The following is a 25,647-nucleotide window of genomic DNA, read 5'->3' as shown; positions in this document are numbered from 1 at the left end:
AGTGAAGACTCAAAAGGGATTATTTAAGTCTCTGAGGAAATACAGCTGCAACAGGAGGAATTTGCTGCTTAAGCCAGTTTCTTTTTCAGAGTTCCTGTTACTATAGCTACCTTATTCCTAGTAGAAACTGCTGGAAAGGATGGAAATGGGGGAAAAAATGGCCCCTGCCTTGTGCAACAGGTGCAGTTTTCAGTTGTGAGCATGGGCTGAGCTAAATCTCGTTCACATGCACAGAGAACGGCTGCAGGCAGCCTAGTCAGGAACTACCACAAGAACTTGGGATTTCTGCATAAGTATTTCATATCTGTTGGAAAGATGCCAAGCAGAATTTAATTGCTTGTGGTGAAATCTTTCTCTGTGGCTAGATAGGACTTTGAATACTTTTGAACTTTTAAATTGCTATGGGACAGCCTGCTTTAGCATGGCTGTATTTAATATACAGACAGATAATGAAAGATATTTCTTAATCAGATGGAGTTCTTTGATGCACTTTTTTGTTTTATGTATACCACACTAACTTGAGAGAGAGGAAGGGAGTTCTTGTAATAACATACACATTTATTTTTCTATTTAGTAAATTGACAGGTGTTTGGTTTTTCTTGTGTCTGCCCAGGAAACCACGTCTTGTCTCCTGGAGAGTCTGTTGGAAAAGGTCTAACGCCAGAAGCTGCAAAAGATCTCGGTCTCCCTGAAGGGATTGCAGTAGCAGCATCTCTCATTGATGCACATGCTGGAGGACTAGGTACTCAGTCATATCTTTACTATTCTTGGAAGCAGGAATGTATTGAATTAATTTTAGAAAACCATTTTTCTCACAACCTGTTTTGTATCCAGCAATTTGCTCTGATGCTGTTCTTATGAAATAGCACAACTAAAATAAAAACCCCCTCACAATAACTGCTAATGTTGAATATCTGTTTATAGAAAGAGGCTATCACTCCTCATTTCTTTTCAGCTGGATTTCCAAACTGTTTGTTAACTTCTGCTAGCTTCACTTCGAATTCCTGAAGTGAAACACCATTGTGTTGGTATGCCAACGTGCTGAGAGTTTGCAGCTTCTGTTGCTCAAAACTTTGGGGACAGGCAAGAAAAATAAAAAATTAACATTCTAAGTGAGAAGTCTCATGTCTGAGGATTGTTCATAGTTAGTCTTCCTTCTCAGTTTTAGAAGTGATTCATGCTTTGTTTAAATAATGCAATAGACACTTTTTCACATACATTTATACTAGCACAATGTGGGATATATACCAAAACCACTGCTTTTGGTCCAGGGGGTTAGAATATGTAAATACTGTGTATCTAAACTAGCAAACAAAAGTAGAGGGGGAACTGGCTGCTGCACAGCATTCCCTTCTGTGACTTTGAACTTTTTATCCATAGCTGGAGTGGGAGGCCTGATGCTTAGACTTTTTTTGTCTTTTCAAGCACAATATTCCAATATGCCCAGTTTCAACTGTGTTGAAATATATTTGGTGAGGCTCAATGGCTTCATTTTCTTACTATGCTGTTTGGCCTTACCTAAATACAGTGAATAACAAAATGATTCAATGTAACTTTTTCATCAGGAAATTGAGGGTTTTTTAGCTTGATAGTTTAGAAAAAAGTCTTACCTCAGAGAGTCTCAGTGTTATTGAAACTGTTCAATGGAAATCTATTACTCATCAGAGTATTTTTCTCTAGATCTAGATGGAACATGATTAGCTGCAAAAATATCAGGTTTGTTTCATATATTTTGTGATGTTTCAAATCTCATTTTTTCTAGAAATTGTGGCCTGGAACTTTTTAAATGTTTAAATCCATTTACTCTGCTTTCGATAACTGTTTCTGATGAGGTTAAGCAATCATGTAGATTGCTTTTCTTATTACCTCAGAAGGATCAGATAGAGATCCAGCTGCAAAAAGGAAGGCTTTTTAGTGTCATAGTCGTAGATGTATTGTTTTCCTACTGTTGTGACTTAAAATTAGCTTTTTATTTGTGAATTAGTATCCTAATTGCATAAAAACGTGCTTAAAACTATGTGCCCTAGCAGACTTGTGTTCTTGAAAAGGATGTAATAATAAGGTGGCCTGAAACAATGAACTGGCTGAAAAACTGGATTGTCACAGAGCATGTGAAAACAGCAGTGGCATTTAATTGGCATTGTTAAGTTAGTACTGGATTTAGAGCACAAAAAGTTTGCCCAGCAAATTTCATGTGCTGAAATCAATGAATTTAAAGAAGACTAGAGAGCTGTTCATTTGCTATAGTCTTCTGTAAATAAACTCTAACATTAGAAATACATAGCTACTGGCATCCCACAGAGTAAGACTGCAGTGGACAGAGACAGTCTGCTTCTGTTAGCCCTGTTTATCAGAAGATGTTTTCCCAGATGGCACCACGAACACTAGCGGACTACTGAAATCATCGTCAGGAGAAAAGAAACGTACAGGTTGTTGTTAGGGAGAGACGCAGTACAGCGGGATGAGGCAGTAACACAGTGGGAGAACCTGCATGCTGATCACACCGTAACTCAGTGGAGTTGGGGAAAAGAGGAAGATTTAAGATGGAACTCATTCTTCTTGAATCTGGGAAGGGTAATAAATAGGTAGGGAAACTAGTAGAAAAGACAGTACAAAGGAAAATATTTGGATAGCAAGAGAGGCAGCAGGAGCAAAAGGAGAGTGGGAGAGTGCAAAGATAATGGAACAGAATAAAGAAAATGAACGGTGTGGCAGCCCCTCAAATACTGAATAGCTTTCCTTCATCCATAGCTGTCAATGACAAGAACCTTATTCTTTTTCATGTCTGGTTTAACCTAGAGTGTGTAGAATACAGAGCTGAAAATCCTGAAGAAAAACAGAAAATCAAAATGAGAACACAGATAATAGGACTAGGAAGTGAAACTGTGTCTGATCAAAAGACATTAAGGATGGCAATGCACTGAAGCATATTAACCTTTTAATAATGATAAACAGGGCACAGAAGAAAAGAAAATAGGAGATACTTGAAGCAGTGAATTAAAATGTGAAAATACTGGAAATAAATAACTCTTACAGTTGATGTAAAACTTCTGTTTTGAAAAGGTACTGGTGTGTGTTTAAGTACCTTGCTGTAATCTGTAATGAAATATTGAGGTTTACAATTTGTTTGAAGGATATGAGTTGTATATTAGTAAGCATTAGATTAGTTTGTGGGACAACAACATCCAGTGGGTGTCATTGTTCTTATTCTTGAACACATTCTGCTGGTTGTTTTAAAAGTAGTCTGTAACAGCAGAGTAACAAAAGCAGCTCTCTTGTATCCTGCAGGCTAAACCAAAATGACACGATGGACATCTTGTTTTCGGTGTTAATAACTTCTGATGCACTATTCAGATCTGCTTTTGGCTGGATATAAAGTGGTTTTTTGCTGGACAGGTTCCTGAAGTTTATGAGGGCTTCAAAGTTTTGAGTAAAATAAGGTAAAGAATTATGTAATACGCGTGTCTGTGGAGGTCATCTATGACTCCTGAATCAGTCCATCTGATACCTATTATGGAAAAATAAAAATCTAAACCCCGAGCAGTTATGTCTTACATTTTGACCTACTGTACCAGTTTAAAAGAGCCTACAGATAAAAATGTGAGTACGTGTGTATGTCTTTCGGGACTGGCCTCATAAAAATTATGTTTACATTGCACCTCTTAAAAAGACATCAGCATTGTTTCAGCAAAAGTGGGTAATTTTTTGTACAGTATCTAAAATACTATGTCACTGTGGAAGAGATCCAAAAGTACGCATGCTAAGCACTGCCTGCTTTTCTAAAATCTCTCCTAAGTTTGTGTGTCATGCAGACTTCTTGTTCTCAGTCTCTCTTGAGAATCTTCAAAAGATCTCAGAGAATGAAAAATTCCAACTAAATTAAAGGTGAAAGTGACTTACAACAGCAATTCAATTATTTTTAGCAAATAAAAAATCTAAGCTTTCATTATTATGAGAATTTTCCAGACTTATTTGCTGTCTGATTTCAATTAATCACAAAAAGGAAGACACTCGCAACTCTGAACACTAGTAAAGCCACCAACAAAATCCCACTGATTTCAAAAAGGCCTAAAATACATATTTTTTCAGAATGCATGTTTTCTTAGTGATTAAAAATATCTAATTATGAGGCTCTTCCATTTTGTTATGAAAATACAATTGCCACATATGCTGACAACTCAGTTTAATAGATTTGTTCCTTCTGAAGTGTGAATAATATTTTAAACTCTTAAGAAATTCTATGACTGTTGCCTAGTGCAAGTAAGTACAGTTGCCTTTTAGACAACCATATCCAAAATTCTTAATATGAACACATGCATGTCTGTGTTTGAGCAATGAAAAAGAAGACATACCTTAGCTTTATGTTGTTCCTTACAAATCAACTCTGTATGGCAAGTTATTCTACTACATAGTTACAAGCCAGCTAGGATAAAGGGACAGATTTTTGAAGACTGTAAAATTTTAGCCCTTACTTTTCTGATTATTTAGATAACTTCCAATCGTGATACCATGATAACCATGGCAATCATGATAAGACAAACCCCAACAGACTGATTTGATAACAGAATCTTGCCATGGTGACCCAAACAAGAAGGTGTTAATGAAGTGGTAGCATACTAACCAGCAGTAGCACTTGGCATCTTTCACAATGTCCAGTAAATGCTTTCATGTTCCTTCTTCGGTGAGAAAGATATTTTTTTTTTCAGCAGGGTTGGTAAACTGGTCACCAGACTGTGTACTGCAGATAAAGATACAATGCAGTCTGGTGACCAGTTTGCCACTGAAAAGTAATGTTCAAGAGAAAAAAAAAAAGAAAAAAAAAAAAAAAAAGACAAACAAAAGAGTATTACTTGTTGGGCTGCTTAATTTTGCTGGGTGCAAGCACAATGTGATGCAAGAATGCAGCCAAGGAGAGGAGGAGGAGAGGGCAGGATCACTCCCCTGAAGTGATTTAAGCAGGATGGGGTGTGTGCTGATGCTTGGCTATAGCTCTGCCCCACTCTGTGAACAAGCTCCTGGCTCAGCTCTGGCATCTCCTGGCTCTATGTTTCTGCTGTGGGCTGAGTACTTGTTGAGTTTGTCCTCTGTCCTGTCCTGTCCTGCACACAGAAGCTCCTCAGAGCCAAGCACAGTTCCTTAGAGAAGGAGTAATCTTCCTCTGGATGGTTCTGTCTGACATGGACAGAACAGCAGCAGCAGTCAAGAAAACAAAGCTGGCAGTCTTCCAGTCTCCTACCAAGTTACCCCTTTCTCCAGCTCATACCCCTGACAAAACACATTATACAGTATATGCATGATATAAACTGTGAACAAATAAGCATATCTGCAGTCTACCATACTGCCTTTCACAACAGGGCAGTCTGTTATTCTGCATGGTAGTGTGCTACCTAAGAGAATAAAGGTCAGGTTATAGTCAAAATAACATTTAAAAATTGTGATGATACACATGAACAGAGAAGAAATCATCTTGTGTCCTCATGTATCTGGAATAAAAATACATTTTAATCTGATATGATAAAATAACTTTTTATTTGTGTGCAGAGAAGCTCTGTTTTGTGAGGGTTGGCTTGATCTTCTTTAAAGCAAAATTTTAATTTTATTTTAACAGGAGTAATTGGAGCAGATGTGAAAGGACACAACCTGCCATGTGAGAACCAGCCAATTACATCCCGAGTTGCTATGATCTGTGGAACATCTTCATGCCACATGGGGGTAGGTTGTATGCGTAGTCCTAATTTGTACAGACTACGCTAATGTTTTTGAAGGGAAAAATGACCTTTGTCCTTCTCACCCTTTCCCTTGATTTTTTTCTGGTAACTCTATCTTTACCTTTGGATATTAATTATATATTACCATGCATTTGCTATTAAGCAAGAACTTTAATAGTAGTAGAAATCAATACTGAAAAATTACATGGAAAGTAAAAACCACGATGCTAGAGTGGCTTAAAGAGCAGCCTGAAATCTGAGCCAAAGACTGAGCTTGAGTTATCCGTGACAAGCCTGTCACTAATGTGTTACAGAATAGTGTCTTTGGAGAAGGAGTGCATGTCTTCAGTCACAGCCCTTCTCGCCCACCTCTTCACTGAATCAATATAAATCCTTCTACCTCTGAAAGTTGCCATGATGTATAGAATTATGATACGTATCATGACTAAAAAGAAAAAAAACACCCGATAAGCAATTTTCACTTCGCTAATTTTTCTCAGTGAATTAATACAAAAGCTTTTTCTGAGATTGCAATTAAAATTTAGTGTCTGCTTTTGAAATTTATACCTTTTTAAAATGTATGAGTCTGAAAGCATTCCATTTAGATAAGTACCCTTTTCTGCCACATTTTTTATTTAAAACTCATTTTGGTCTTAAATTTAGACTGATTATAACTTGGATTTTTCCAAAACGAGCAAATGGCAATGGGAGTGCTAGAGGTGTTAAAGAGGACTAACATGTTTCATGGAGAGAGCTCCAGTCGAGAAAAAGAAACAAAACTGGTAATAAAATGTCAGCCTTAACAGTAAGTTGTCTTCCTAGTAACAGCATGAATACGTGGTGATCTTGAGTATGACTAAATGGTGATCTTGTCACACAGATTGCAGTTCAACAAAGCATTTTAGCACATGATTGAATTTAAAGATGTGAATAATCCCAGTATTGTGAAGCAGAGCATTTAACAAAAGTTTAAATCCTGGAGACCAATTGGAATATATTTCGAATCCTTCCTAAACAAGAGTTTTAAACCTCAAACTCCACCGCTCTTAGCTTACTCTGTCTCTGAAGAACTACACTGGTATCTCTTTGTCTATCACAGGGCAGATAGGGCATCCTGCAAATACCAGCTCTGGGGGAAGAAGTCACCCTTTGAGTCTGCCACTGCTTCTATTATGTCCAGGTTTTTTGATGGAGGTTTCTGCCCTTTCAGAAGAAGCTGTTTGTGTGAACTCTTCCTAACCTGTTTCATGTAGCTGAGTGAGTTTAACTCGTTAAAATGAGTTGGGTTAATAAAGACATAATACTGGACCAACATGAGCTGAGGAGCTTGCAGACAGTTTCCCCAAAAGGTCTGAGGGCAATCCTGAGCAGCTGGAAATGGGCCAGCTGGCTCTAACTTATTCCTTTAGTATAACTAGCCCTGGAAGAGGACATGTGTGTGGTTATTTATTAATTTTTAATGTATTTATTTGGTAAATTCTAATGTAGACCCAGTTCACAGCTATAGTTTGTTTTGCTTCCCAAGCTAGAGCATGGTATATCAGTATAAACACTTTCATAGCACTTTTTGTGCACATACGCCACAACCATGAGAGAGGGGGCTCCATTACATACACAAATATAACAAAAGTGACGTGATAAAGTCTATGTTAATGTTAATCAACGTTCCGTTCTGTCATTAAAGCAACCCCAAAGTCGTACACAGACTGCACACCATAGACAAGGTAGAACCTTTTAAGGCTCTTAATCCCTTGAATGCAAACTTGGGAATAGATGCTTGTGCAGTTCTTGGCTAGATTTAAGTAGATTTTTATTTAAATGTAACTACTCAGCATTTTATAATCATTTCCTTAACTGCCTTCCTTCACTCATCTGCTCAGAGGTATAACAGTCTCTAGCCAGCAGACAATAAGCAAATTCTAAACTCCTCTGGATTTAATCCATGAAAAGACTTCGGTTTACTGTTCTTTTATCTATTACCTGCATAGACTGCATGAAGTGAACATAGAGCACACAGAGCAGTTGTATTTGTGTTTTAATGAGACCTATATGCAGCTGCATTTGGCTGAAATTAGCTGTTCCTTTTTTTAATTAGGGCTATAAAATGAAAGTATATTATACTTGTGTTTTGATAGAAATATATATTTTCTCTCTCCGTGTGCACCAAGGGACCCTCAGGGCTACAGAGATTAATCATCGAGTTTAATTTAATGCAGTGGGAGAGAGACCTGTGTGGTCAGGCGGGCATTAAAAAGTGCCTTTGATCTGCCTCAGGTGCACTGAGTCCCAGTGAGCCAGCAACAATAATACCTTTGTGAGATGATCAGAGACGAGAGAGGGAGAAAATGGCCTGTGTGGAAACTCAAGGCCGTCCTTTGTTGTGGTTCTGGCAAACGAAAGAGCCAACTGTCAGGAGAAATTCAGAAAACAGAAAGCAGGGTGAAAGTACGGTTGGATTTCTTTCAAGGGATCATAACAGGAAACTGTTCAAAATCATCTGCGATGCCTTTCTCCCCTGCCCCCCCCCTCCTTTTTTGGTGAGGGCAGGGGGACTACTGTTGGTGTATGTGTGTTGGTACAGTATTTCCATTCTCTTGACCGAATACTCCATGACTCACAGGAGCAGGTATTGCTTGAACACAGCATTTACTTTAAGAGAAACTACTCCATGACCCAGTTTTCATTACCTCAAGGACTCTAGAGATCTTGAACAAAAGACTTTGCTAATCATGCCTTTGATATTTTAGAAAGTACAAATGTGGAACCTAATTTTTCTCATGGCTATAATAGTTTAATTTGTGGTAGAACTACCATTTTTAAGTGAGGATACGCTTTTGGAATTAACCACTGACAGTTTGGGGTAATCAGACACACACAAAGCATTTTGTGTTTCTGTTGAGATACTTGAATAGCTCATGAAAGAAGTAAAAAGCATGTTGTAATTAGGTTACTGATCCAAGTCCAGGTCTGAGTTGGTAGTTGCTGAAAGTCACTGCCACCTCAGGGCTCATCCATTATCCATGAGGAAAAAGAAAAGAAAAGATGGTATTCTGAATATTTTTGGACAGTTATTCATTTTACATGATTCTCTGCTGCCTCCTTTGCCCTAGCAAAAGTCATTGGCAGAATTTGCGTTTGGAATGGCAAATAAGCTGTCCTTTTATTTGTGAAGGATTGTCCCTTAGTTTAGGGCTGGGTTTCATTTGCTGTAGCTTTGATCTGTCTGTGCAGCGTAGGTTATTCCTTTCAAGTGACGGATACTCAGCGGCTGACTTTTCCGAGTGGGCTGCTGCATGTCATCGTGCTTTGTAGACAGGGTCTGTAAGCTCCAGCACCCACATTTAGTTTTGGAACTTTTAGGAGACTTTCCTTAGGTAGCCATGGAGACTACACAAAATGTGCGAGTAGTTTTTCACAGCAAAATAGCAGCAGGTTTGAGGCCTTGAAATAAGAGCTTGCATGTTATTCCTAACTAGTAGTTTGCATGGGTCTAACAGACATGCCTTAACTTCTAACAATAAGGTAACTGGTTTCCCTAAAAGCCTGTCTTCCTGCCAGTGTATTATGGGTTTATGGGGTATCTTAAAGGTTTCAAAAATCCTTTGTTTTCTTCTGAAGCCTTTATGTGATTGGAGGGATTTCAGGTACAGATATCTGTATTATCTTGTCCCAGTCCTGAACAGAAGCATGCTTGACCTTTTCCAGATGGGTAAAACCACCTAGAATTGAGTAAACTCTCAGGTGCCAGTTAGCAAACAGCAAAACAGTAATGTGAACAAGGGTACTTGTACACAGAAATTTCTTAGCATTCCTTGGAGCAAGTAATCTAGCAAGTACTGCTGCTTCTTTCTGGTAGATACATCTTGCAGTTTCCCATACCTGACAATAGCATAGCACTCTTCTTGTGGGCACTAAATTCACATCATAAAATGATATTTTTTTTTTCCCCTCAAAGTAAAATGTTTAATTAGGCTGTAAGGTTTTTGTCAGAGTATGGGTTTGAGTAAACTTACGTTGACGCCTAAGACTGGGACCAGACTGGGGCCTGGTTTTGGTAGCCAGAGGTTGTGAAAGGAATTCGAAGTAATTTAAAATAGTAAGCAGAAATAAATGATAGTTCTGGAGTGGGAATATTGAGAGTGCTGAGGGGTTTGGAGTCACTAGGGTATAGTGCCTCTTCCCCCAGGCTGGGACTTTTATGGAGGACAAGGACAACGTGCATGCAGAGCTGCAAGATCTAGAAATACTGAAGCCCACTGTGAGACAGCAGGGATCTTCTTTTGCCACACTCCATCTTCTCTTTAGTTTTCTGCAGTACGGGGTTTTTGCTATTCCTGTGTGCATACAGGATTTGTACTATATAGGCATATTGAATAAAGCAGGAGAGATCCACATAAAATAGTTCATAAAATGTGTATAAACTCTCATTTCTGACTATTTTGTGGTGAATTAGGCTCACTTAGAGAGCGGTGTTCTGCTCTGCACTTGTCTCGGAACAGTTTTTCCATTATGAAAATATTTGTCATTCTTGCTCTAACACCTTTTTGGATTCACAGCTGAAGGAAGTAGCCAGGGCAGCTTCTAATGGGAACATTTTGTCTGGCTTGATTTCAGCTTACCGAGGCAGGGGTTGGGGGGTGAATTTGCTGGCACTTTGAGTCCCAAATATACAAGGTTTGTGTTCCTTCCTATCCAGAGTCTCTGATTTTTTTAAATTTTTTTTTTCGGTATTTGGTGATGTGGTCTGTGTGCTGCTTCAGTCATTCCTCCTTCTTCATCAGGTCTCTGTACTCAAAATTTTTTTGGGGGGGATTGTCAGGGAATCTTTTCAGGTTTAGATGGAGCCTTTTCCTTGCACCTGTTTTAGTAACTACTCTGATTCTTGTTACTGGGAACTGATTCACCTGCCTTGATGGACAATTCTTTTTTTCCCCAGGTGATAATGTGTATGTGATTTGAAGCTTATAACTTAGTAGGTTTTTTTTAACTGAAGAGGGACAAGTAATTTATCTTCTATCTTTTCAGATTTACTACATGATCTAAAAAACAGAGATTGAACAACTACACAAACAGCAAAACGGGCAGGTCATTTTGCTGTCCCAGTGTTTACTATGGATTATTTCAAGAATAATATCCCATGCTCTCTTTAACCAAGCCTGACTAGTCTTTGCCTGTTTTCTGCTAAAGGAACTTCAGCCCAATTTACTTATTCTAAATTTGTTCATTTGATTCTCGTGATGACTGGCAAACACAATAGAGCTTCTTTGCTCCACAATATCCGCCCAAGCTGCCAGCTTTGTTCACACAAATAGAGTGTAAAGCACGTTTCCACCCCCAAAGCATGCACAGTACGTGTCCTTTGCAGTACATCCTGGAGTGGAGACTGCAGAGACATGCTGGCTCAAAGTGTTCTCAGAGCCTGATCTCTGTAATCTCGGTGGGAGCCAGAGCAGCAAGTGGATTCAGTATATTTTGGCTCTGATACGAGAGTCTCCTCTTCAGAACATGCCACGTTGTTAAAGCAGCAGACTTTTGAGTAATTACTACACAGGGACTCCTCAGCTGCTTGAAATCATCTGTGATGAGGGGTAAACTTGCAAGGACTAAATAGGCTGGTACTTGCTTTGCCAGCTATATTTAATCTAGTGGGATGGCACTGAGCAATGTGTTTCTGGAGAGTGAGTCGGAGGACTGCGTGCAGCACTTCAGCCTCACACTCTTCAGTCACGGCTGCACATGCATCCTTGACGTGAAACGTGCAGTCTCCGAGGGGACAGGGCCAGAAGCCCAGGGCAACGTTTCTGAGTGCCAACTGGCTGTGACCCAGGGTTTAGCAAAGGCAGCAATTTGTCCTTCTCCTGACCAGAGGAAAGAGGCTGGGTTTGGGAGGGTCAGGAGAGTGGGGGGGAAGGGGGAGGAATGCAGTAGGGAAAAAATAAAAACAAAAGCAAAACTATTGCAGCTAGGGCAGCCTAGACAAATTTTTGAAATGTTCTATGAGAGCTTTATGAAATTGATAAGCTCCTGACCTCTTGGTTTTTTAGTATTCTTCTCTTCTGTAAGGCCTGTTCTGCACATGAGTCACAGAGATGGTGTCTTTCAAACAGGAGAAGTTGAGTATCGCAGGAACATCTCCCTTGCTCTGTCCTCATTCGGTTCAGTTCTGCTGGCTTATATATTGCATTTGGCAGCAGTCACAGTGCTGACTTCCCAGCTAATGAAGATGTTTTACATTCAGGGAGGGCTGCATGAAATGAAAACCACATTTACTTCACGACTGTTGTTACAGGTTGCCTGTCCTTAGTGAACACCGATTCAGCCTTCTGAGGAAAAGGTCACGGAGCCTATTTAGGGGCCTTTTCAGCCTATGGCCATAAAAGGGTTATATATCCATAAAATTGCTGCCTTCTTCTATTTGTCCCTCTAAGGAGTCCTCCACACCCTTTTTAAATGAGACTGTCTCCTTCCATGTTCTAGCATCCTTGGTTTGAAAAAGAAACAAACCAACCTGTAATATCCCCTTTGCTGGCATTAATTTGGCATCATATGCTTTGCTTGCTTTGTTTTGTTTTTAAAAGGCAAGAAGTAAAATATTTCTGCTAGCAGGGTATATAAAAGATTGTTGCTTTTCTGACCTCCTTATTATATTAATAAAAGCTAGGAAGACTTCAGTAGTGGTGGGAGATCATGTGCAGGCAGCCTCCAAAACCCAAAGCACTTACTTGCAGAACTAGTAAACCACAAAGCTTAAGATCTTGAAATGTAAATAGGAAGTTGGAGAGTTTACTTTAGAGCCAGCAGTGGTGAGTCTGTATAATGTTTATTTCTGCTTGCCTCCCAGCCTTTCCTAAAGCTTGGCAGAGATGAAAGGGAGGCTTTCTCAGTAAATGCGTTATTAAAAGTTTCTGTTATGAGCAAGATTCCTTTGTTCCTGGCCTGACATAATTCAAAGCTCAGGTATGCCTTGGTGACTGGGAGAATGGGATGTTCCTGGTTAGTGTACGCCCGTCAAGAGACATCCAAGTTTTGCACCCCATTGCTCTGCTGGTAATCAACCTGTTCAGGGGAATGTAGCTGAAAGCATTTCAGTCTATTGTGCATAAACTAGACTATGGTTAGTAATATTTCCAGAAAACTGTACAGTCACCTCTCCTTCCCTTTTGTGACTAGATCATTTGAGTTCAAAGACTAAAAGAACAGATGTGGACAGAGTGAACACTTTAAAAATATTCTGCTTGGAGACTATATGAAGGCTGATGTTCTAGAGACGTCTCACTGGCATCAGTGAAAATGCTAGTTTTGGAAATTCCAGCAGATGCAGTGGTTTTCATACTGTGGTGAGTTGCAAACTACCCTGTGTGACACAGAGCTGTGTGTTAGGGTGTTGGATTTATAATACAAAGCCTTTCTGCAGTGTCTTCTCATTGATGGCCTTGGGGTCCTTTGCAACAGTGAATGTATGGGGGTGAGACAGTAGGAACTGTTACTCCAGGTTTATTAGGTGGGAGACTGAGACAATTCACGGTTTAAGTAGGTTTTTATTTGTTATGTCTTTAGTCTTACAGACTGCACCTATCCAGTGCTTTGGGAGCGTATGACATCAGAGTTGGAAATGTTGCCTTGTGTGTTGCACTGTTCTGCAGTGTTCTGAAATGACAGCGTTTACACACTACAGACAGTAATATATTGCACTATATGATAAACAGTGTGTAAACCACAGAGAGCTGTTTTCTTCCTTCCTTGGATTTTCTATTCTTTTTGATGTAAACACAACGGATATAAAAGACTGTACTGAGCTTCCTTCAGGTCTGACTGTCTAATAGGACTCCTCTCCTGTTCCTCACTCCTTTACCCATATGTTTCCTTAGAAAGAACGAGCAAAAGAGACTGAGCTTCTTACGTCCTTATGCTGACTCTAGTAAGATTTATCTGCTCTGGCTGCTGGAAATACTGGGCTGCCTAATTTGGGCCTCCCTACTGAAAGCACTGTAGGATCGAAGGTTACCTGCTAGTAGATCTAGCTCTAGAAACTAGCACCTTGCACCTTTATATTGTATATTTTAATAGGGTTTGGGTGATTTTTTTTTTTTTTCTTCTCTTGTAGCAAGGAGGTTGCATTCTAGATTCTGTAGCTAGGAAAGTTATAAAATTGTCTTCCTTTGTGGATGTTCACATAGCATAGCATCACCCCATTGTAGGGGACGGGATAAAGCAATATAATTTTGATTTATTCTTTATGTATCGTTATTCTTGGTTTTGTTCATGGAAGTCCAGCAGCAGTGCTGGCCCTTCAGTGTAACAGATTTTTGTCTTCCCTTTTCTATATTCTTCGAAGTGATGATATCAAATTTGACAGATAAAACACTCTCATCAAGGCTGCAAACTAACCAATTCTGATTGCTGCTCTCTAGACCCAGAAGCATTGTATTAGCCTGAAGCCCACAGTTTGGAGCAAACTTGGGTCTTCCTGGAGTGTTCTGAGGAGATCTGGATAGGGGATTTCTCTCAGATCACAGGCATATTTATGTATAATGAATGGCCTTTCCAGATTCCTTATTCATCTTCTTTTTGTGAGTATGCATGATTTATTAAACAGCCTGCTTATTCTGTGTGTCTAGATCTCATGGTGAACAGAAGGGACTCCCTTTTGTGCTCCTTTTCTTACAAGAACTTAACTGAACTGTAAAAGAATAACTAAAATACAAAAGAAATGAGATATCATAAGGGATGTCCTTGCTCATCAGTTAGGTTGTTTCTGAGCCCTGAAACAATTAAATAGAATTTTCAAGGGAATACGATAGTTGTATGAAAACCAACTTAACTTTAGTTTTAAAATTTTGGAATTAGCCGTATTTGCAATGAGTAGTGTGGAATTTGGGGTCAAAATCCCAGATTTTGTTTAGTGTTGCTGGTTTGCTGTATGATTCTGTCAGATTGTTGCCTTTCCTTAGTTTACCCACTTGCAATATGAGCATAGAACTGAAGCTGTGCAGACAGAGATCTTGCTGATGAAGGGTGTGATGTGTGAGTGCTGGGTATTAAGGACTCCATGGTCCAATGTGGTCTAGATGCAGTGGTATTTCTAAGTATCTTTTTATTTCTTAACATCAACAAATCCCCCAGTCAGGCAAAATTCATCAGTATTTGGGCAGCAGGCCTCTTACTAAGGCTTTTTTTTCTTCCATTTCCAATTTTATTCAGCCTCTCGTGAATCAGTAGTTCTTCATTTCAGTAGTTTCCTGTTGCTGTGGGTGGGGGAAAATCTTAGATGGGATAAGTTTTATTAGGAAAAAAGTAAATCTCATATAATCATTCTGGAAGCAAAATGAGGAGAAGCATTAGCTGCTGCTTTTCTCCCAGTGTCAGCCAGGATCACAGTTTTTGCTGAGTTCATTGTTTATAACTGTGGGTGAAGGCCTGAGGTCCTCTCTCAGTGTTTACTCTGTTCTTGGGAGTTTGTCTCAGTAAGTAAAGGCTGAATAAACACCAAGTAAGGTTCTCAGGATTTACCCATTTAGTTATTCAGATGTTTAAAAATAGGTTTAAAAGAGTGGGTTATAGCATATCCCATATAATGCAAATCTGCTTCCAGTAACTCAGGGGTATTGCAGAAGAAGATTTATTTTACCTGCAAGTATGATACTATTGTTGGTAGTGGCCTTCATTAATACAGAAGGAATACTTACTGATGGTGAAAAAGGAAAATAAATCTCTAAAATTAACTGTATTATGCAATAAGGAAAGAAAGGCCTTAAGATACATGGAAGAGCATCCAAGATAGATAAATATACCAGAACTCATTTGAAAAGATTTTGGTTTTCCTTGATATTTCCCATTGATTGCAGTAAGAACTGCAGGTTTTGAAGAATAATTTTCACTCATAAACGATAAGGTTAGGAGTAACACTTACATTCAAAACACCCTCGAGTTTCGTGTTTAAATGGCACACCTGAGACTTCTTTCCCACCCTTGCCTTGAATTTCTGTCACATCAGCCACTAAGCTCCAAGTTCTTCAGGACTGTCAACATCTTATACAGTGAGTTGACTGGATTGGGATTATCAAGATTTAGACCGTTTAGTGTGTGTATTAGAGATAACTATGAAAATACCTTTCAAGAGAAGACAAGGATCTTGTGATACAATCTCCAGGAAAGCATGTGGGACAGAATAGCTCATGTATCTTCCTACAATTCATAATTCTGCCATCAGCTCTTTGGGAAAAGGTCAGCACTAGAAACCTCTTACGTAGACCCTCTCTTCCCGTGCTAGCCCAGCACATCACACTGCTGTCTTCTAGCCACAGTGGCAAGGACTGGGCCTGCCCCGGACTACACAAGTCTGGGAGCCTTGGTGGGGTTTTCTAAAGTATTATTTGGAGGTGGGGTTGGTTTTGTATCTGGTGAGTGAGATGTGGCATCTGCTAGTACTCGTGACACAGCTGTTCTGATGCACAGTTCCTAACCTTTCAGATTCAGATGAGGTCTCAGCAGTCTCATAAAATAAGGTAGTGCTGCAAGTGGTATCTGAGGTGTGTTTGTTTAGGAACCAGAACTGAAGCTGAGGGTCTCTGAGCTAAAGGAATAAATCTGAGAAACTTAAACTCCAGTGTTCTTATCAAAGACTTATATAGATCTACAAGGCAGCGTTATATTAATTTTCTAATGCACAAACAAAACTTTTTACTAGGAGATTGCTAATGTTCATGAAAAAAATGTGTTTTGTTTGCAATCTCAGTCAGTCACTTTTGAAGACTTGGTCTCTTGTGTTGGTTGGAGGTAAGAACAGAAATTTGCTTGAAGCTCAACTTACTTGGAGGCTGGGAGGACGTTCTGGGAAAAATTATTGTATGCTCACCCTGTTCCTGTGCTCGTCCCTAAACCACCTGTTACTGGCCATGCTTAACAACAGCTTAGTGGACTATATGGATCTTTGGTGTGGCTTTTTGATTTTATATTTTTTAAACACTGCGAAAAGTTAGTTCATATTGTGATGAGCTTTCAGGAATTTAATTTACCGTAGCAGCAAATAGTAGTGTTATAAAGTGTATATTTAAAATGACCTGCAGATAGTTGTCTGTGCTGGAAGATTTATAATCTTCACATAAACTGACATTTTGTGACAGTGAGTATCTATCATTGGGAGAGAAGTAAAAATAAATGGGTGGTATAAATTGTTCTGGCTCATTTGAGGCCCTATATCCCCAGTGAGGTATTGTTATGAGAGGCACAGAAGTAACTGCTGTGAGTCATGGAGCAGCATTGCTTTAGAAGGGTACATAATAGCATTTCAGCAGAGGACACAAGTAGAAGCTATGGTGTAACCAGACAACCTTTCAGTCCATTTATCAAAACACTTGTAGTTCCCATTTCAAGGAAGGCGACACAGTAAATATGAGGAAAAGGGGAAAAAAAAAAAAGAAAAAAAAAAAGAGGTTAATCTGTATATCTGTATCCAGACATTTCAATAAATAAACCAATAAAATAAATCAATGCAGAACCGCTAGTGCTTAAGTGCTTAGCAAAAAGCTTCTGAATCCATCATGAATGTGGGCTTTTTTTTTTTTTTTCTGTTCTGGATCTTGAAAGCAATTTAACAGATTAAAGGTCATTTTTTGCCAATTTATGTAAGAAACCTGGACCTTTGGGAATACAAAGAAAAGGATGATATGCTACTGTGTGCCTGTTGTATTATTTCTCAAGCTGAAACATAAAATATGCTTAGTGTTAATGGATACTGGTGAAAGGCAGAAGTAAATGTATATGAACATTCAAGCTTGGAACAGTCAAAATTCATTTACTTTAAAGGTTTTGTTTCAAAGCTGAGCATTTGGTCAGGGTTCCTGATAAGACATTTCAAGTTCTTGCATCCCTGATTTAGGCAGATAGAAATGGTGGACATGAATGAGTCTGGAATGATTACGCATTAATTCACTGTTATTTAACTTCTTCCAGAGCTGAAACTCTGAAGTTGTCCCAGGCTTAGTTCCAAGTTTGCTTCCGGGAATAAACACAGGAGTTTAACCTCACACCCAAGGAATAAAAACTTACAGGGGTGCAGATTTTCTGTTGAAGACACCAGTATTGTTTTGCTGTGTCTGGGGAGAGCAAACCCAGGGACAGTTCTAGGAGTGGATGCTCTGCTTAGACTCCTCTCTGCTCCCGTTGTGATCTCCTGGAGACCTATCTCATATATGACTCTGAATGACCTATCTGTTAATCTGAAACTTCTCTCTAGACCCTCCTGGCCTATCCTTGTACTGATACAGAAGCTGCTTGACCCCCTTGCTCCAGCCCCTGTCTGGGGACAATTCTCAGTTCTTGAGTCCAGTGTCTCAATCATCTGAGAGGTCAGTCTCATAAAACTTTTCTTTCTGTGAAAAACCCAGCATCATTCTTCTACAGAGAAAAAAGTACATCTACCCCTCTAACACCTTTTTGTTTATATCTTTGTAGAAGATTATATGTTGGATCACAGCCCATTGCTCAGGAGCACTTTTCTACCACTTCGGTCTTTTTGCCTGCTGCTCATTTTGAAGGATAGATCTTATTGCTCAGATTCACTGTTCATTAGTTTCAGTTTTACCTGAACAGTGTTCAGGACTTGCCTCTTTATAACAGGAGTCTCAGGATCCAGCTTCCAAGATGGTAGAGCTACCTAACCCCAACCTGCCATTCTCTTCCATCACATGTGAGGTTAGTGACCCTGATTCATATATATGACTCAGACTTTTTAATGGATTACCCACATGAATGCAAACACGAGTCTGGTGCTCACAGTGGGTCAGTCAGCACTCAATGGTCAGGAGATAGCTGGCAGAAATCTCTTAGCTCTTTGTGGGTCTCACAGAAGGTCAAGAAGTTTGTGTCTGTTCCAGAACACTGATGTTTATATTTCCCTTCTTTAATTGTTTGTCTGGCAAGCTGACTACAGGTAGCATGGTAGGGTGATTACTTAATGCTGCTGATACAGATACCATTAAGCCATGCTCCTCTTCTAGCTTGTGCTTTTAAGTGGCCAGCTTCCAAACACTCCCGTCCTATTACAGCTCCCATCTTTTGCAAAAAGCAGGCAAATTTCAGCAAACAGTTGCAACGTGACTTGAAGAACATGTTGTTAGGATGTGGCCCTCTCAGCTTCTGTGACCAGAGCACTCCTGGGTAAAGATAAGATGAGGTGGCTGAGAGATGCATCCCATCTCCTAACACTTCCTTGCACCTTTTTTCCATGGTGCATCATCTTCTTTTAAACAGTGGGTCATGGATCATGTGTTTGTGATATCTCTAATCCTCCTCACAACTCCTTTTATTATGGCATAGAGAGAGATAATGACAATATCCTGGACTTGTGCAAAGCATTTGACACTGTCCCACACCACATCCTTGTCTCTAAATTGGACAGACATGGATTTGATGGACAGACCACTCGGTGGATAAGGGATTGGCTGGATGGTCGCACTCAAAGACTTGTGGTCAACAGCTCAAAGTCTGAGTGCAGAGCAGTGACGAGTGGTGTCCTCAGGGGTTGGTGTTGGGACTGGTGCTGTTTAACATCTTTGCTGGCGATGTGGACAGTGTGATCAAGTGTACCTTCAGCAGCTTCACCAATGACACCAAGCTGAGTGGTGTGGACGACAGGCTGGAGGGCAGGGATGTGCCATCCAGAGGGGCCTGGATGGCCTGGAGAGGTGGGCCTGGGAAAACCTCATGAAGTTCAACAAGGCCAAGTGCAAGGTCGTGCCCATGGGTCGGGGCAATCCCAAGAACAAGTACAGGCTGGCGATGAGTGGATTGAGAGCATCCTTTCCCCTGCGAAGAAGGACTTGGGGGTATTAGCGGATGAAAAACTGACTATGAGCCAGCAATGTGCACTCACAGCCCAGAGAGCCACCCGTGTGCTGGGCTGCACCCAGAGCAGGGTGGGCAGCAGGGCGAGGGGGGGATTCTCCCCCTCTGCTCCTCTCTGGTGAGACCCCCCTGCAGGGCTGGGTCCAGCTCCGGGGGCACCAACAGCAGAAGGACACGGACCTGCTGGAGCGGGGACAGAGGAGGCCACGGAGATGATGAGGGGGCTGGAGCCCCCCTCTGTGAGGACAGGCTGAGAGAGTTGGGGGGTTCAGCTGGAGAAGAGAATCCTCTGGGCAGACCTTAGAGTGGCCTCCCAGGACTTAAAGGGGCTGCAGGAAAGATGGGGAGAGACTCTTTATTAGGGAGAAGGGTTTTATTCAATGGGAAGGAGCTACAAGGATATTGTTGGTAGCCGTGTGAGAGTTCAGTGGCTCAGTATCATACATTGTTTGGATTTCAGTACCATTTCTGAACTGGAGCACCTACTCCATTCTTGTCTGTCCTTGCGAGGAGAAAATTGATTGGGAAGGTTTAATGTAGCCCTAAATGCAGTGAGTCAAACTCAGCTTCCTTACAGTTGAGTTTCCTTGCCCTGATGAGGTAGACAGTATATAGTGAAAATTAAATATATACTCACCCTATTTGATTTAATCACGCTTGAAATTTTCTTCTCTCTCTCTCTCTCTCTGTCTTGCTGTCTACCACTTTACTAACATCTTTTCCTAGCTGAAAAGGAGATTTATAAAAATCCACTTTTTGGCAGAGAAGTGGTATTTTATTAACATTTCACCATTTTAAAATTGATAATTGTAAGGCGAACAAAATGAAGAGCATTTTGCTTCTGATACAGTTTTCATTTTTTCCTCTTTTTATATTCTGCTTCTGAATTTGGAGCTTTGAATGCAAAGAGAGGAAGTCAAAAGTTTACAGTAGGAGAGAGAGGTACCAGTCCTTCACTGTATTTTCCCCTTGGGAAAATGGCAGGATTTTATAATGTGAAAAATATGATTCTGTTTAAAACAAATCTCAGTTGTCTGGCTTTGCTGGTTAGTATTTGCAGGCTGATATCATTGCAGGCTTCTTTGATAAGATTAGTATAAAAAAAAAAAAAAAAAGAACAGAATTTTAAAATCCTTTTGTATGATCAAGTAATAAAGTACAGGCAGATGAAGAAATTAACTGACTAATCTATAGTGTGCATTTGCACGATGTCAGCAACTCTGCAGTAGCACTCCTGGCCCTGGTTTCCTGTGGAATGTGCGAGGTCCCTGGGATCTGTCACACGATACACCACAGAAAGATGATGAGTAGAGGTGGTTTTGCTGGGCAACTGACCTCCTAGTTTTGCCCATAATAACTTATTCATGTGGCTGTACCCTAAGACATACTAATACCATACATACCATTGGCTGAAAACTGATGCAGCATATTGAAAAATAGCATAAAATACCCACAGCCAGCTCAGATGAAAAGGCCGGACCTGACTGCTATCAAAAAATGGGCCGCTGTGTAGAGACATCCATTGCTCTGTTAAGGAGTACAATGAGTGAGTTAAGCCCTATAGCATCCATTGTCAGAAGGTTTTCTCAGAAATGCAACTTCAAACTGGCTTCTGGTGGCAGACCTCCAGAAAAGCTGCTTATACAAGTGCAGCCTGTGACCTTGTGCATTCCCTGCTTTTGGCAAGAGCCTGAGCTGTTGCATTTTAAAAGGTAAAATAAAATACAGCTGAGTACAACAGGATGGGTTTTTTTGCTAAATCTGATTTTTTTTGTTTTGTTGTCAGTTTTAAGAACTATTTTAATTGATGTGTTTAACTGTTCTAAAAACCAGGATCCTCTGGGTGAGGGAGGAAACCTTATAGTTTCTGCTGGTGGATCAGTTTTAAAGCAGTAAACGTCTGAGTTTGCAGTCATCCCCCTTTTTGAGGAACGTATCAAGTAAAGTCATGTCCAGTTCTCAGTTTCTGAAGTGTGCCTAAGGAGCTAGCGTGATGTTCTTGGAGCCAAAGAGTTGACTGCAGGATCTATCTTCAAGAACGCTCTTGTTCCCTGCTTTTGGAAATGGAGAACATGAACATGCAGAAATAGGTAGATTTCCTTCTTCTTTTGTATCTAAGTATTCCCTTGTTCAAAGAGATGTCTCTCCAATATGGACATTTGCTAGCATTCTTAATTATAGACACTAAAAATCTAGGGCAAACATACTTCCTAAGGGTCAGTGCCCAAGTTCACATTTGGATACCTAAACAACTGGCTTCATGTTCTAAGTTCTTGAGGCAGGAAATCAGTGGGAAATGTGGGTCTTTGGCCTTTTCAAGAATCAGAGTACTTCTTTAAGCGTCTAAATAAAAGTGGTAGGCTAGATCTTCAGACAGTAAAAATCAACATATCTCCATGGAAGTTGATGGCTAATGCGCTGGTTTGTACAAGTTGGGGCTTTGGCTCCCAGGGCTGGAAGCACTGGTCCAGATGAATTTCTCTTGATACCCATAAATATAAATTAAGTACAAGTTTAATAACTAATATTATTGTAATTCAACATATGCTTTCATTAAAAATCATAAGATTTACAAAATTTTCAAATACCTTTCCTTATTTATCCTTGAATAAAAATCTCACAGTGGAAATGTTTAATAATCTCAGTGAAGTTTTCCTCTAATTAATTCTTGTTAGATATAAAGCCAGGTTGTGCAGTATATAGTCCCATCGCATAACTCACCTGAAATATTTTCAGACGTGAGGCAGTCTAGTGCAAGTGTGGTTTCTTTACTGCGCATTAATCACATACCTTGTTTGGTCTATAGTTTGTAGACCAGTTAATGTTTTATGGAAAATTTAGAAAATTAGAAATAGTTTTGCATGCGTGTCATTCACATTTTTCTGCCCTTGTCATAAGGGTTACTATTTGGAATAAGAGGTAACAGTAGTCCCTAAGAATTCATCTCCGTCTCCTAGTTTTAGGTTGTACTGAAAGTTTTGTCTGGAAAATAACTAAAGCAGGGATTGAACTGGAATACAAGTTCCAAATCATCATCAGAAATTTCAGATCCCGGTCTGCATTTTGATGCATACTCTCTGTATGTTTCTAATTCTGGTCATTTTTGCTTAAGGGTGGTGTTGTGATTGGTTTGATTTTTGTTATACAAGTTTGTGATATTACCAAGTGCAGAATAAGCAGCAAAATCAGAAAGGTCTTTGTTTCAATATTGTCATACATCCCCTTCATGGGTCTGCTGCACTCGGAACCTTGCTGAGCTGCTGGACTGAAATGGGCTGGATGCGTGCTCTTAATGTTAGCGTGGTGTGTAGAGAAGAAATATCACTGTCCTCTCTCTCAGCCTCTCAGTTACACTTTCTGGGTGTAAAGTCTCTTCTGAGACCCCTCAGGCCAATTGTCTCAGGCCCTGAGAACTGAATAGGCACCTATGCCTCTGCCAGAGCTCCAGTCCTGCGAGCAGTCGCCTGTAACGCTTACCTCCCATGAGACTAAAGGCAGCGAGGGGACACGGGTGACATAAAAACATGTCTTTACTAAAGCCAACACAAAAGAAACCTACTTGGGGGAAAAAAAAATACTGAATACAGGTTTCTGTTTCAAATGTCCTACCACAGGCCACTCTCTTGCCATAAGTTTATGCTCTGGGCAGTGCCCAGAACCCTTTGATTCTCTCGCATGATTTTTTTCTGGTTTGGATGGTATCTACCTTTCTGTCTGTCTCTTTTAACCTTGCCTGGCTCCACAGTCAGAAATCTTATCTTGCAGTATCTTACACTGCAAAAATATTGCCTGATGTCTTTGAATATTTTTTTTTTGTTATGTTGCACCACCTTGATAGACATGGCTGGACAGTTTTGTTTTTCTTTGATTCATTCTGTTGCCATTCTTATAAACTCAGTGGGAGTCCCTAAGGTTTAGTAACTTTTCAGGTCTCTGAGTTTGGTAAACCCTTGACACAGCCTTGGCAACAAATGGCGGAGTGCATATTGAGCAAGGCATTTATGAAAGTGATTTCATCACATAAACCAGAATTCTTCAACTGCATGTAAACAGATTACCAAAATCATCTGTGGATGGATGTGCTCAGGCAGACTCCTGAAGTCCACGTTCTGTATCTGTGGTGGTGGTGCTCAAGTAACTTCCATGCTTCCAGTGGGATAAATCTATCTCTGTATAAAAATTTTGGGAGCCTAGTCTTAATATAATTGCAGAGCATGTCTGTCACTGTGGATGGCCCAAGGGATGCCAGCCTGTCACATGGAAGAGAGCTATGTGACTTGCCACCACAAGCTGGGCGGCTGCATAGCAAACTGATGATGACCAGGGAACATAAGCTTAAAATATAATCAAATAAATTACTGGTGGTATATGACCTATAGGAATTGGAATATTAATAAATTTTAATTTCCTTTGTGTTCTAAAGTACATTTCTTGTGTTCCAAGACCTTATTTTCTTAAATATATTTTCTATCAGGCTAAAGCTTGAATGCTGTTAGGTGTTTAATATGTAATTACCGCTAATAATAAATATATTTTAAGAAGTTGACTGTACTCACCATAGGCTTAACATAGAGAATTGCCTTCACAGTTACGGGGAAGCTTAGTTTTAAACCCATTTAGTGCTTGAGAAATAATTTCCAGAATGGCAATTTTAGAGTAGACATCAATTCACTGAAAGTACAATTGCATGCCCCAAGTCCACCCAGTTAATATATATACCACCAGAAAGTGCCGTTATTAAATCACACATTCAGTAGCTATTGCTATGACCTAGGTTTGAACCAGAAACCTAGAAATGAAACATTCTTGGGTTTCTCTTTGAATTCTCTCCTTTTTTTTTTTTTATGAATCTCTTTCATTCTTTGTCAGAGAGTTGTGGTCGAATAGCTATATAAGACCCATCTGTCAGCAGAAGCAAAATGATACAGTTTTCTTAATACAGGATTTTATGCATCAGTGTAAAACCCCTGAATTGAATGAATGTCAGTATTCTCAATCCACAGTCAGTCAGAAACTTTGAAAGTTAAAAGTCAGCAGAGAAGTTAATGAAAGTATTTGACTTGTCAGTGATCAAAGTCCAGAACTGTAAAGAGCATTTATTAGTTGGTGACTGATATGGTGCTTTTCCTTGTTTCTTTCCCTACTCTCCATTAATATCTTAGATCTTTTTTCATACCTGTGTTAGCCTAACAAAAGCAGCTGTTATTCTGAATTTCTGGCTATAGAAGCTGATAAGTGAGGTGATTTTCAAACAAATTTTCTGACCTAGCTTCTCATTATCAAATGGTTATTCTAAAAAAAGTTGGACAGTAGAATGAAGGCTTAATTTTGCTTTCATGTAAGTGAGTGTAAGTCAAGAATAGTTCCACGGAAATTTTATTTTCTCTCTCTGTGGCATACTGCAAGTAAATAGAGAATCTGATAATGATACTAGAATGCTGCCAGATAGCAGAGGCCCAATATTAGGAAGCAGAAATGAAATGGAAGAAGATACAATATACCTTGTTAATATAAAGATTTACTTGTTCAGGTAATAGCCAAATTCTCTGATAGTGTTATTGTAAGGAATTTGTGTAAGCCTACACCAGCAACAGATGGTGTCAACTAAGGAAGAAAATTCTGCTGAAATTCATGCTTCCATAAAACTGCTCTCACCAGTGTGGTGTGTTTTATTTTATCTTGTCTCTGATTGCCGTAACATTTACATAAAACTGAGGAGGAAACACAAGCATGTGCCTGATCATTATGGCTAGTCTAGCAAAACAAAGCTAAGTAAAATAAATCTCACATTGCATTTTGCTCATTTTATGGGATGGCTGTATGCCTAGGTGATTCTTGTCTGTGAAGGTCTGTGTTCTGTTTCACTCCTTGTACCAAATGACAGTCCTGAAAGCTGAACTTGCTTTGGATTAAAGGCACTGACTCCTCTGATTCTCTAACATGAGCTGTAAGTTAGCCTGTAAGTGGTAAGTAGTGCTTTTTTCCACGTAGACTTTTACAATAGGGGGGGATTATTTTTTTTTGCTTGTTTTTGTTTTAGAGGGAAAGGCAAGTGGCAAGGGCTAAACTAAACTAAATGCACTACAGATCTCAT

General features: G+C 39.7%; 1 protein-coding gene across 5 annotated transcripts in view; it reads left to right on the top strand.

Moving 5' to 3' along the window:
- The window catches only part of FGGY (FGGY carbohydrate kinase domain containing), a 144,841-nt gene that overhangs the window by 67,843 nt on the left and 51,351 nt on the right, over positions 1-25,647 (top strand). For 3 of the 5 annotated variants that reach the window (XM_074906107.1, XM_074906105.1, XM_074906108.1), the window contains 2 exons: positions 614-742; positions 5,609-5,712. In XM_074906107.1, coding sequence (XP_074762208.1) covers positions 614-742; positions 5,609-5,712 — 233 coding nt within the window. Of the gene's footprint in view, positions 1-613; positions 743-3,316; positions 3,441-5,608; positions 5,713-25,647 lie in introns of those variants that run through there. The other 2 variants (XM_074906109.1, XM_074906106.1) reach the window with 2 other exon arrangements.

The sequence above is a fragment of the Athene noctua genome, chromosome 5 (assembly GCF_965140245.1).
Source record: "Athene noctua chromosome 5, bAthNoc1.hap1.1, whole genome shotgun sequence".
Taxonomy (NCBI): domain Eukaryota; kingdom Metazoa; phylum Chordata; class Aves; order Strigiformes; family Strigidae; genus Athene; species Athene noctua.
The sequence above is the reverse complement of the archived record's forward strand: the minus strand, read 5'-3'. Positions and strand labels throughout refer to the sequence as shown.